This window comes from Aotus nancymaae, unplaced genomic scaffold (assembly GCF_030222135.1).
Source record: "Aotus nancymaae isolate 86718 unplaced genomic scaffold, 86718_ANA_hifiasm-v0.15.2.pri h1tg000079l, whole genome shotgun sequence".
NCBI lineage: Eukaryota > Metazoa > Chordata > Mammalia > Primates > Aotidae > Aotus > Aotus nancymaae.
This window is the reverse complement of record NW_026988494.1, coordinates 1,254,040-1,267,484: the sequence shown is the minus strand read 5'-3', so window position 1 is coordinate 1,267,484 and position 13,445 is coordinate 1,254,040. Positions and strand designations below refer to the sequence as shown.

At 42.7% G+C, this 13,445-nt stretch overlaps 2 protein-coding genes across 6 annotated transcripts in view; one reads left to right on the top strand and one right to left on the bottom strand.

Annotated features, from left to right (window-relative positions):
• Positions 1–4,597, top strand: part of DDHD2 (DDHD domain containing 2) — a 30,968-nt gene extending 26,371 nt beyond the window's left edge. For 3 of the 4 annotated variants that reach the window (XM_012475979.2, XM_012475978.2, XM_012475976.2), the window contains 2 exons: positions 3,281–3,388; positions 3,828–4,597. In XM_012475979.2, the coding sequence (XP_012331402.1) occupies positions 3,281–3,362 (82 nt within the window). In that variant the 3' untranslated portion in view covers positions 3,363–3,388; positions 3,828–4,597. Of the gene's footprint in view, positions 1–3,280; positions 3,389–3,791 lie in introns of all 4 variants that reach the window. The other variant, XM_012475977.2, reaches the window with a different exon arrangement.
• Positions 4,598–5,179: 582 nt separating this feature from the next.
• Positions 5,180–13,377, bottom strand: PLPP5 (phospholipid phosphatase 5). Of its 2 annotated transcripts, none has more exons than XM_012475975.3 (7): positions 13,282–13,377; positions 13,053–13,161; positions 12,616–12,706; positions 12,141–12,204; positions 11,509–11,633; positions 10,335–10,505; positions 5,180–8,229 (listed from the first exon to the last, which is right to left on the bottom strand). In XM_012475975.3, exons 1-7 carry the CDS (start codon positions 13,353–13,355, stop codon positions 8,066–8,068), a joined length of 798 nt encoding a protein of 265 aa, XP_012331398.2. In that variant the 5' UTR covers positions 13,356–13,377; the 3' UTR covers positions 5,180–8,065. The 2 variants fall into 2 exon arrangements, with proteins under 2 accessions (XP_012331398.2, XP_064224744.1); XM_064368674.1 differs by having other exon boundaries at positions 12,079–12,204; positions 13,282–13,352.
• Between the last annotated feature and the right edge of the window lie 68 nt (positions 13,378–13,445).

Genomic DNA, 13,445 nt, shown 5'->3' with positions numbered 1-13,445 from the left:
GAGTAGTTAGGATTATAGGCATGCACCACCACGCCCAGCTAATTTTTATATTTTATTTATTTATTTATTTATTTTTCATTTTTTTTTTTTTTTTTGGTAATTTTTATATTTTTAGTAAAGACAGGGTTTTACCATGTTGGTCAGGCTGGTCTCGAACTCCTGACCTCAGGTGATCCACCTGCTCCTTCCTCCCAAAGTGCTGGGATTACAGGCATGAGCCACCGCAGCTAGTCGAATTTTTTATTTTTATGTAATCAAATTTGTTGACATTTGCTTTTTGGTTTCTGGAATTTGTGTCATACTTAGATCTTCCTTACTTTCCAAAAAAATTCTTACCACAGTGTTTTCTTTTTTTTTTTGAGATCGAGTTTTGCTCTTGTTGATTAGACTGGAATGCAATGGCGTGATTTCGGCTCACTGCAACCTCTGCCTTCCGGGTTCAAATGATTATCCTGCCTCAGCCTCCCAAGTAGCTGAGATTACAGGTGTGCATCACTACGCCTGGCTAATTTTGTCTTTTTAGTAGAGACAAGGTTTCACCCTGTTGGTCAGGCTGGTCTCAAACTCCTGACCTCAAGTGATCCACCCGTCTTGGCCTCCAAAAGTGCTGGGATTATAGGTGTGAGCCACCGCACCCGGCATCACAGTATATTCTTTTTTTTTTTTTTTTTTATTTGTGACGGAGTTTCATTCTTGTTGCCTAGGCTGGAGTGCAATGGTGTAATCTCTGCTCATTGCAACCTCTGCCTCTTGGGTTCAAGCGATTTTCCTGCCTCAGCCTCTGAGTAGCTGGGATCACAGGCATGCGCCACCATGCCTGGATAATTTTGTATTTTTAGTAGAGACGGGGTTTCTCCATGTTGGTCAGGCTGGTCTCGAACTCCTGACCTTGCCCTCCTAAAGTGCTGGGATTACAGGCATGAGCCACCGCACCTGACCTGTATTATTTTATTTTATATATATATATATATGTGTATATATATATATATTTTAGAAACAAGATTTTGCCATGTTGCCCAGGCTGGAATGCAGTGACTTTTCACAGGCATAATCTTAGTGCCCTAGACCCTTGAATTCCTGGGTTCAAGCAATCCTCTTGCGTTGGCCTCCTAAGTAGCTGAGATACTGCAGGTATACAACACCATGCCTGGCTATTCTAATATTTTATCATCTCATTTTTACCAATAAATCTTGGATACAGATTCAGGTCCTTCATGTCTCAACACTATTAATAGATTTGAGGTTATAACTTAATTTTTTTTTCTTTTTTTTTTTTTTTGAGACAGAGTCTCACTCTGTTGCCCAGGCTGAAGTGCAGTAGTATGATCGAGGCTCACTGCAACCTCCTCTTCCTGGGTTCAAGTGATTCTTCTGCCTCAGCTTCTTGAGTAGCTGGGACTACAGGCATGTGCCATCACGCCCGGCTATTTTTTGTATTTTTAGTAGAGATGGGGTTTCACTGTGTTGGCCAGGCTGGTCTCAAACTCCTGACCTCAGGTTATCTGCCTGCCTTGACTCCCAGAGTGCTAGGATTATAGGTGTGAGCCACTGTGCCTGGCCACTTAATTAAATTTCTATACATAATTGGGACTATTTCTCCGCTTTTATTATTTATTGATCTGCTTATTTATGTACCATTTTAATATCTGATAGAGCTAATTCCCACTTGTTGATATAGGAATTTCTTTTTTTTTTTTTTTGAGACGAAGTTTCGCTCGTTACCCAGGCTGGAGTGCAATGGCATGATCTCGGCTCACCGCAACCTCCGCCTCCTGGGTTCAGGCAATTCTCCTGCCTCAGCCTCCTGAGTAGCTGGGATTACAGGCACGTGCCACCATGCCCAGCTAATTTTTTTTGTATTTTTAGTAGAGACGGGGTTTCACCATGTTGACCAGGATGGTCTTGATCTCTTGACCTCGTGATCCACCCGCCTCGGCCTCCCAAAGTGCTGGGATTACAGGTGTGAGCCACTGCGCCCAGCTGATATAGGAGTTTCTTAAGCTGGGGTCTGTGTATATGGAGTTTGTGGGAGATGGGGGATGTATATGAATCCCATGAAATACAGGTTTATAGTTGTGGTTACACTGTGATTCTTTCTGGGGAGAAATCCATAATTTCATTAGATTCTCAAAAGGATGCATGACTCAATAAATGTTGAACCATAGATTTAGAAAAATGTTAGAGCCTTATATCCTTAAGGCAGTCCCTCATGAATGTTATCTTTTGTAATCAAATTTTGTTATGAACTGTAGATATAAGTTTGTGCATACATAAAATAACCTGAAAAATGCATGAGAAATTGATAACATTGATTGTCAGATGATGAACTGGTGGTGGTTCAGGAACGAAGGTGGGAGGGAGACTTCATTACTTTCTTATGTTTTTGGAATTTGGAACCATATGATTGTATTAGCTTTTCCAAAAAGTGCATAATATTTTAAAAATTAAGGTGGCCAACTGCATAACTCTTCAGTAGTGTCTCTAGAATTATTTCTGTGGAAAAAGAACAGTTCTTGGTTACTTGCTGGCTTTTTTTTTTTTTTTTCAGATGGAGTCTCACTTTGTCACCCAGGCTGGAATGCAGTGGTGCAATCTTGGCTCACTGCAACCTCCACCTCCTGCCACCACACTTGGCTATTTTTTTTCTTTTTTTTTAAGATCGAGTTTTGCCCTGTTGCCCAGGCTGGAGTGTAATGGCGTGATCTTGGCTCACTACACCCTCTGCCTCCCGGGTTTAAGCAATTCTTCTGCCTCAGCCTCCTTAGTAGCTGGGACTACATGCTACCATGCCTGGCTAATTTTTGTATTTTTAGTAGAGGTGGGGTTTCACAATACTGGCCAGACTGTTCTTGAACTCCTGACCTCATGATCCACCCACCTCGGTCTTCCAAAGTGCTGAGGTTACAATTGTGAGCCACCATGCCTGGCCCTAGTTTTGGTATTTTTAGTGGAGACAGGGGTTTCACCATGTTGGCCAGGCTAGCTCAAACTCCTGACCTTTAGTGATTTGCCCACCTCAGTCTCCCAGATTGCTGGGATTACAGGCATGAGCCACTGTACCCGGCCTCTCTTACTAGGTTTTTTATATTACTAGACTTAGTGCTAGAGTTCTTTGCCAGGTCACCTTCCAAACCACTGCCAATTACGTTACCTCTGTATCTCATTTCTTTGGAGAAGTAAAAAACTTGCAAAATGGCTGTATGGATTAAATGAGATAATATATGTAAAACATTTGGCACAAATGTTAGTTCCTTTTCTCAATATAATTTTTTCTTTTTAGGGAGTCTGAAGATACAGTATTGCTGGTCCTCAAAGAGATCTACCAAACCCAGGGTATCTTCCTTGATCAGCCTTTACAGTAAAAGTCACCCATCTATGGCTGCTTAATGTAAGTTTTAAAATGTCATGTATGCAGTGTAATTCTTATATGTTAACAGGTTATAATGAACTATAGAGCCTCAGGCTCTTTATAAATACACTGTTACCTGTCACCAAGATCTAGGCTGCTATTCATTTTTAGAAGGACTGGTAGAAATTCATGGGGAAAAAACATAGTAGCCCATTTAGAGGAAGAATAGTGTATGTCTGTTTTCTTAGAGATTTTGTCCAATGACACCTGTCATTTTTTAGGATCTAAACTCAGAATCTTAATGGTTCTGATTAAGAATTACTGTGGCAACAGTTATGATTTTAATTATTAACCACCCATCTGAGATATAAATTACTCAGCTTTTTAGATGTGAATAAAGTCTGTATATTCGACTCTGGCATTCTCTGTGGTTGCCTTTCAGTTGTGACTGCAGCTCTTCTCCCACTCTCTTCCCTAGATGGACATTGAGGGATCCTTCCCCAGAAAATCCACCTGTTTGTTGCTGCAATTTTCCTCTCCTCAGCTGCGTCATTTCCTGCATGTTGCCTGCCACTTACTCACCACTGTGGTCTTTGGAAGATAATCTTCCTCTTTGGAAATGAATGGAAAAGCAAAAGGAATACCCTGTTACTTTTAACTGCTGGCTTCATGTAAACACTTGCCATCTTTTCTTCATAGCTGGGGGTGGTTTGTATCTTTAATTCTTTGATGATAGTTTATTAGGTGCCACACTTTATTGATTAGTACTTGGTGTAAAGCCTATTTTGGGTTTGATTTGTTTTGAGTGAGGTAGACATGTTTTTAAGGAATCTATTGCTTATCTTTAGAAAATGTTCTAGTTTGGAAACAGATTGAGATTTAGAAGGCATTTTAGAGTACTCTCATCTCTTGTTTGTGTTGAACTGAAGGCTAAGTCTCAATGGAAATGGAAAAGGCTTTTGAGTGATTTATTTTTCAACCAGTATTTCTTTCCTATGTGTACCGTATGAAGAAAGACTAGGATGTAGCTTTAAAAAATTGTTTACTCTCTTAGAACTGACTGACAGACTTCTTGCTAGAAATCACTGATGTTCATTGTTTTTGCAACTGTTTGAGCTGCTGTAAGAGTCTAAAGTTGACAAGTTCATGTTAAGTGCATCTTTATAAAGCAAAGATGTTATATATCGTAGGCCTCCCTTTTATATTTGATAGAAGTAATTTGATAATAGCTTCTATTGTTATGTTGAGAGTAGTTATAAAAGCTGATGAATCTGAAATTATGTAGCCATTACAGGCTGCTTAGGTTCTAAATAAAATCTCTTAGTGTTGCCTTTATGGCAAAACAATTTGTCACCTGCCCTTTCTTTTTTTTTTATTTTTGAGATGCAGTTTTGTTCTTGTTGCCCAGGCTGGAGTGCAATGGCGCGATCTCGGCTCACTGCAACCTCCGCCTCCTAGTAGGCCTTCCGAGTAGCCTACTCGGAAGTAGCCTACTCGGATTACAGGCATGCACCACCACGCCCAGCTAATTTTTTGTATTTTTAGTAGTGACGGGGTTTGTCCATGTTGGTCAGGCTGGTCTCAACCTCAGGTTATCCACCTGCCTCGGCCTCCCAAAGTGCTGGGATTACAGGTGTGAGCCACCACGTCTGGCCCTACCTGCCATTTCTACTTGGGTGAAGGTGGTATTGTGTATTCTCTTTCCTTTTTTGGGTATCCATAATCCACAAAGCATATTTAAAAGGCTCTTGGCAAGGCCGGGCGTGGTGGCTCACACCTGTAATCCCAGCACTTTGGGAGGCCGAGGTGGGCGGATCACAACATCAGGGGTTCGAGACCAGCCTGACCAACATAGTGAAACCCCGTCTCTTTAAAAAAATAAAATAAAATAAAAGGCTCTTGGCATGGGCAGCATTGGTTGAGCAGGTAGGTTTGGCTAGGGGGAAATGTTTAACTTATTCTGAAAGAAAAACTTATGCCTGTAGGGTCCAAGAAATAGCTATTGCAGAGTCAGTGTCAGCTGAGTCTGGAATATATGAAGTGAGGTTTACTTTTAAGAACACAAGTGACTGCACACTAATTCTGTCAAGGCATCTTTTCACTACTTTGCTGTAGATTTTTCTTCTTCATTGGTCAGAGTTTGTCATTGTCTTTGCAGTTATCTTTATGATGGTCCTTTATACTTGCTCTCAGATTCCACAGGCCTCTGTTTATAGAGTGGCAAAGGCAGGCCAGCTGTGGTTTATTGTTTATAAATTTTTTTGTAAATGTTATGGTATCCAAAGCCACTGGCATTTAATATTTACTGAAGCCATTCCTTAGCAGCAGTGGTCTTTATCCCTTTCTGGAGAAAAAAGGAAAATGAAGGGTAATTACTGTTGCTGTGGAGATTGTAGAGATAAGGTTGGGGTGTAGGTCAGGCCTGGCCTTTCCTTGTCATGTGCTTATGGCTTAATGCTAAGTACGCCACTAAGTTTCAGATTTATGGAATACTTTATTTTTTAAAAAGTATATAAACTCTGAGTTATTGAGAATTAAGAAGCATTCACTGTATATTAAGGGGAAGCTTTTGCCAAGTTGCAGTCTTCAAATTTATGTTTACTCTTCCTACTGGCAGAATAGGTGCTATTTAAGAGTAAACCAAAGGACAAGCAAGAGTGAGTCCCTGTAACCAAAGATGGACAACATAGCCCTGGATAGCCAGATAAACCACTCTTTGTATTAAGAAATGTTTCTTTCCTAGTGGTGAGGGGGTGGGTAACTGTGAAAGAGCTTTATATCTTGTCTATTCATGGTATTATATCTGTATATTCCCAGGATAATAAGCTTGATTGAAATCCTGTATTTAGTCATATATTATTTGCACTGCTTTCATTTGTATCATGTGCAATCTGTAGACCAAGCCTATTTTTAAACTCTGGTACAGCATCATTTTGTACATATTCCCAGCTGCAGAATTAGTATCACTTATCTCAGCAAAAGAGATTGTTTGCATGGAAAGATTAATAGCACTGATTAGATTTCTAATATTTTGCACTTTTGAAATTTTTTTTTTACGTGATTATATTTAAAACTTTAGTAAATACTGAAATCAAACCATATTGACTAGTTGCCTACTTTCACCTGGACTCATCCGTCACAAAGTAAAGAAAATCAATACAGTAACGATTTTCTCTTCCTTTATGTATTACTAAAAAAAAATAAAGTTTTGGGCAAAGAACTAACATGTAAGTTCTTTCTCCTTGATTGGTGTTTTCATTGTCATAGGGAGATGTAGTTCAGAAGTTAAAGCATGGCAATTATGATAAATATGAATACTTTTCTTTGGTATTTATCAATATTAGTACCACAGGTAACAGCATTTGAATCACTTATGGTGGATGGGGAATTCAATGTTTTGCTTTATTAAAGTTCCAGCGCCTTAATGGTACTTTAAATATTAAAAAAAAGCACAAATTTACCATTTTATTTGAATATCAGGTTTACTGAAGGAAAAAGATGATATATATGGAAAATATAGGAAGATACAGATAAAAGACAAGGTCATATTTAAAGTATAATCACGATAAAGAGAAGGGAGCTGTAGGTCCTATGGCATCAGTTCTGATGACACACTGTAATTGTTCCTTATATCCCACTGTGAAGAAGGGGCAGAAAAAGATTAATCTGTCCTTCAGGTGATGTCTGTAATTTTTCTTTTCTTAGTCACTTGGCAGTGTTGGTGCATTTGAGCAGATCTTCATTTATGAATGGAAGGAGAGAAGCTCATGAGCACAGTAACGGTCAAATGAGGTAGAAACAATCATCTGTTTGTTAGTACTGAAACCATACTTCTGACCATTTTCTTCTTTATCATGGTGTTCACTTCGTAATTCAATACACTGTTTATGCCCATGGTGTTCAAAATGTGCAGCAGTACCAGATGGCTGGACTCAGCTCAGATACGCACAAAAGTGATAAATTACCCCAGATTCGACATTTTCCTATTTAAGGCTTGTTGGAATTGTCATCAGAGAAGATAAACAGAATCAAAGTAATTTAGTTGGTCATGCCTTAGATTTTAAGAAGATTTTGAGCTTTACAAAATGGAAATTAAATTTAAAACTATGTAGATCTTTCTTTGGATATCAATCTGATAGACCAGATTCATAAGCTGCTGGACACCTTTGAAAGAAAGATCCCTTTACTAGAATATGTGGCATACAGTAGTTGACAAGAGCTGTGACTCCTCAAGATAGAGCTGTGTGAGCAGGGGCATAAGTGTGTAATCATTTGGAGGCAGAATACAGTGTGGCTTATGTCCTCACTTGTACCTTGGAAGGGGAAAAAAAGGCCATAATTTTTTGTCTTGTGCATGGTCCAGTTTGGAGGGCTAGTTCACCTGTTCATGGAGGTAGATTCATTTTTTTTTTTTTTTTTGAGATGGGGTCTCACTCTGTTGCCTAGGCTGGAGTGCAGTGGTGTGATCTCGGCTCACTGCAGCCTCTGCCTCCCAGGTTCATGCAATTCTCCAACCTCAGCCTCCCGAGTAGCTGGGATTTACAGGTGTACCACCACTCCTGGCTAATTTTTGTACTTTTAGTAGAGACAGGGTTTCACCATGTTGGCCAGGCTGGTCCTGAACTTCTGACCTCAGGTGATCCACCCTCCTAGGCGCCTCCCAAAGAAGTGCTGGGATTACAGGCATGAGTCACTGTGCGTGGCCAGATTCAATTTTTAGATATCAAAACAATAAGAATCCTCAGGCTTCTTCTGTGCAGTAGAAAGTGCAAGTTTGTCCTGAAATGGTTTATGGCATTCTGCATCAGTCAGAGGAGGATAATACTGCCGATAGCAGACATAGGCAAATGTCATTCCAATCATGGATCCAACGAGTACATCTGAAGAGAGTAGAAACAAGGTCTTCTCTTAATAAATACTAGGCTCTTAAATCCTTTTTGTGTATAGCATAGAGGACCTGTCCCTCCAGGATACTCTACTATGGGGCTAAAATCTCAATTCCAGATTTATGGTTTCGTTGGGCTTTCTCAGTTTTATCATAGTTACAGGATTATCATTGTCAGGTTGCTCTCTCAACATCAAATCAAAACACATCTTTTTTTTTTTTTTTGAGATGGAGTTTCTTTCTTTCATCAGGCTGGAGTGCAGTGGTGTGATCTCAGCTCACTGCAACCTCTGCTTCCTGGGTTCAAGTGATTCTCCTGCCTCAGCCTTCCAAGTAGCTGGGCCTACAGGTATGAGCCACAACACCCAGCTGATTTTTGTATTTTTAGTAGAGATGATGGGGTTTCACCATGTTGGCCAGGTTGGTCTCGATCTCTTGACCTTGTGATCTACCTGCCTTGGCCTCCCAGAGTGCTGGGATTACAGACGTGAGCCATGGCACCTGGCCCTTTAAAACACATCTTAAGTAAATACAATAAGCTTTGTTCAGAGTGTATTAAATTATAATGTTTTTAAAAACTCAGAATAATAATAAAGGTCCACTTAATGCTATTCATCTACCCATCTTCACCATTTAAAGGGTCCTAGAGGAAGGAATAAAGTCTTAAAGAGTTGCTTCTCTTTGCAAAAAAATAGTTTATTTAAAATATGGTTCCTGAAGACCTATGGGCAATAGTATTATCAATGTTTTTTTGGAATTGTGGCTTCGAAGATATTCTATAATTTTTTTTTTTTTAAGGTAGTCTCAGTTACTTGGGCTGGAGTGCAATGGCGTGATCTCAGCTCACTGCAACCTCTACCTCCCAGGTTCAAGGGATTCTCCTGCCTCAGCCTCCTGAGTAGCTGGGACTACAGGCATGTGCCACCATGTCTGGCTAATTTTTCTATTTGTATTTTTATTTATTTTTGAGACAGAGTTTTGCTCTTATTGCCCAGACTGGAGTGCAGTGGCATGATCTCAGCTCACTGCAACCTCCACCTCCCAGGTTCAAACGATTCTCCTGCCTCAGCCTCCCAAGTAGCTTGAATTACAGGCATGTGCCACCACGCCTAGCTAATTTTGTATTTTTAGTAGAGATCGGGTTTCACTCTGTTGGTCAGGCTGGTCTCGAACTCCTGACCTCAGGTAATCCACCCACCTCAGCCTCCCAAAGTGCTGGGATTACAGGCATGAGCCACTGCACCTGGCCTCAACTAATGTATTTTTAGTAGAGACGGGGTTTCACTATGTTGGTGAGGCTGGTCTTGAACTCCTGACTTCAGGTGATCTTCCTGCCTGGGCCTCCCAAAGTGCTGGAATTACAGGTGTGAGCCACCACATCCAGCCAGGTAATCTATAAATTGGATATTTTACTTACTATAGTATTCAGCTTAAATTTGTTTAATTATATGTTTTCTTGAATTTTACTTGTTTCTGAACAAAACTCCTATGACAACGAACCTGATTTTTTTTTTTTTTTTGAGATAGAGTTTCACTCTTGTTGCCCAGGCTGGAGTGCAGTGGTGTGATCTTGGCTTATCCTGCAACTTCTACCTCTGGGTTCAAGCTATTCTCCTGCCTCAGCCTCCCAAGTAGCTGGGATTACAGGCATGCACCACCATGCTAGCTAACTTTGTATTTTCAGTAGAGATGGGGTTTCACTATGTTGCTTAGGCTGGTCTCAAACTCTCGACCTCAGGTGATCCACCCACCTCGGCCTCCCAAAGTGCTAGGATTACAGGCGTGAGTTACTGTGCCTGGCGAACCTGATTTTTAAGAGTAAACTGAACTTTGAGGTTTTAAATTTCCTATAGATTCAGTTTAACTTGAACTTTTACAGTGCTTCAAATAATGGAAAAATTAGGATATTTATCTTTGGTAAACTCTTTTTCTCATTCTTCCTACAATTTTAAAAGCAAATTCTTAGTACAGAAACCAGACCAGCCATACTCATTAATTTGTTCATTCAGCAGACAGTTAGTAAGCATCTCCTCTGTGCTAGGTTCTGGGAATAAAATGAATGAAATATGCACGCTTCCATGACATGAATACTTTGCTTACCTTGCCAGTGATGCTTGTAGTCACATGTGCGGGACAGTGCAATCACAGCTGCAAAAAGTAGAGGGGACAGAAAGGCACAGAACCTCCAAGATTTCCCACGGCCTTGTGGTGTGAAGCAGTGTAACTTCCCTGCCAGGTAGAAGGAAGCAAAGGCCAGACCAGCAAATGCAACTAGAATAAGAAAAATTTTTAAGTGTGTATCTTTTAAAGGAAGCTACCACATTCATCTTCACATAGGAGGCTAGGGAGCATGAGCATGTTTTTATTTTTTGAGACAGAGTCTTGCTCTGTCACCCAGGTTGCAGTGCGGTGGCACCATCTCAGCTCACTGCATCCTCCACCACCTGGGCTCAAGCAATTCTCCTGCCTCAGCCTCCTGAGTAGCTGGGACTACATGCATGTGCCACCACACTCAGCTAATTTTTTTTTTTTTTTTTTGAGATGGAGTCTTGCTCTGTGGCCCAGGCTGGAGTACAATGGTGTGATCTTGGCTCACTGCAACCTCTGCCTCCCAGGTTCAAGCAATTCTCCTGCCTCAGCCTCCTGAGTAGCTGGGACTACAGGTGCCCACCAGCATGCCTAATTTTTTGTTTTTAGTAGAGATGGGGTTTCACCGTGTTAGCCAGGATGGTCTCGATCTCCTGACCTCATGATCCACACGCCTCAGCCTTCCAAAGTGCTGGGATTACAGGCATGAGCCACTGTGCCCGGCCTAATTTTTATATTTTTAGTAGAGACAGGATTTCACCATGTTGGCCAGGCTGGTCTTGAACTCCTGGCCTCAAGTGACTGCATGCCTTGGCCTCCCAATTGCTGGGATTACAGGCCTGAGCCACTACGCCCGGCCATGAGCATGTTTTAATCCTTTTTTGTGTATATGTCTAGTGTAAATCATTGTGAAGGAAAAGGAAACAAAAATAAAGGACTTAGTGTGCTGAAGTTAACGTTTCATCTGAGAATAGTTTTTGGAATACTGGCTATCTGAATTAACTTGTTTGATGCCTTAGTTTCCTCATTTATTAATAGTCACACTTGTTAAACTGTGGAGTTACTAAAGAAGGGGGATTTTCCAAATTCTAGAAACGAGTAGTCAGATTTTCCAATCCCTACTTTCTAGGTTAAATTCAGTGACGTGAAAACAGGCATAGGGGTAGAGTCCATATGATATTCATACAGGAAGAATGTCCACTAGGGAAGCTCTTTCGGCCCTCATTCACCACGTCCTTATCCCCTGTACACATCAAGTCAGAATGGGCTAGCCCATCAGGGAAGCAGCGGTAGAAGAAATCTGGGCGTGGCCTGGAAGAAAGAAACATGGTTGGAATGTAAATCATTAACTCCAGAAATTATTTTTCAATTGTAGCAGACATTAATAATCCTGTGAACTATTGGTCAAATAATGCCCCAGCCAAAATAAAGTAACTGGATTAGTATAGTCACCATGCTAAGAGAAAAGCCTTGCTTCCAAGGTCAGCAGTTAGGGGGAAAAGCCCCACTCCAGCACATGATTACTTTTTAGGGCAAACAGCAAATGACACTGCAGCTTCAGGAGATGCTCAAGAGGTCACTGACCCACTCTGCTGTGGCTGTTGGTGGGAAATGCTGTTCAGGACAGAAAAGAGCCCAGGTGTCACCTGGAGGACTGAGGTACAGGGAAGGGAGTAAGCGTTCAATGAGAAAAGAAAGATCAGAGTGAAGATAAAGGGGAAAAGGATAAAGACAGACTTGTGGTGGACACCATTACCTCTCTGTCCTGGTGGGTAAGGGCTGAGGCAGATGCTGGAGTGGTTGGCTCTTGTCACTTACCTCCCTACGATCAGTTTTATTGTGTTGGTAAAGACGCCATTCAGAGCCAGAGCAAGGCTGGCAGCTGCAAAGCAAAGCAAAGCAACTAGTTAGTGCGATCTGTCTAGGAAGAAAGGCATGGTCATGGCCTCATTGAGAAAGCAGCCATGCTGTTTCTGAGATGGATAGAATCCAGGCCTGGGCACAAAATTAATTATGGTCCTCAGTGATCACTCTGTTGTAGCCGAGAACTTCTGTACTAGGCCACAGATATTTCTGAGGTACAAATAACCCAGTGCATTTAGGCACAGGGCCGCCTGCGGTGGGGCCTGCGTAGCCAAGTCCCTGCAGTGCTATTTTCTTCTCCTGCGGGGATAGAGTTCCTTTAGGAATGCAGAACTGTGTGGCCTCCACACAGGCTCCCCGTGGCTGAACCCCACAAAGACTTCTTAGGTTCCCAGCACGAAGAAACCGGCCGGAAAGGGCTGGCGCTCACCCAGGCAGGCTTGTCTGCTGTCTCTTGTGTCTGCCTTCTTGAGAAATTTGGCCAGGAAGATCAGAGACAGTGGAGAGAGAAATGCAATAACCTGAATTGGAATGTCAGAGGTTAAAACAATCCAAAAAAAGCCACACTAGTGTTTCTAAAGCAGCCGCTACAGGGAAAAGGGATGGACGTGACACAGCAGGACTCACTAGTGCTAACCCAAGGTCTCTGAGTATGCTTCCTCTGCGGGGTAACCGGGCGCCAGGCAGCACCCCCAGTGCCGTGCCCGTGGTGCTCGGCCCGGTACCTCAGGCTGAGGCCGGACCCGGCGCACAGCAGCGGAGGGGGCAGTGGGTCCCTACAGAGGCCGCCTCGGGGCGGAAAAAGGATGTGTGCCAGCGGGAAGCCCTGTCACGGGGAGGGAGGAGGGTCGATTTTTGTCCACGCACAAACATCGGCTTGGTGGGGAAATACTCCGCCTCCACGTAGGGATTCCGATAGAGCCACATCTCCTCCGGCTGGATAAGCCTCTGGAACGGGGGGAGCAGCTCCGTCACCCTAGAGAACAAAGAAGCGCAGAGCAGGTCGTCTGGCTTCCTTTCCGCTGCCCGGCCTGCCGCCCTCTGCCGCCTGCCCGCCTGGGAAGCGGGGCCGCCCAGGCCCGGCTACGGATCTTACAGGAAGGCCGAAAACAGCGCGAGCCGCACCCCGACTTCGGCCCCAAAGGCCGCCGCCGCCGCCGCCTTCCCCATCCGGCCGCGAGACCCTGACGACATCGCGCTGACGTGGCCGCCTCCGCGGGGAGGGCCGGACGGGGAACTACGCACCGCCCGCGCTCTGGC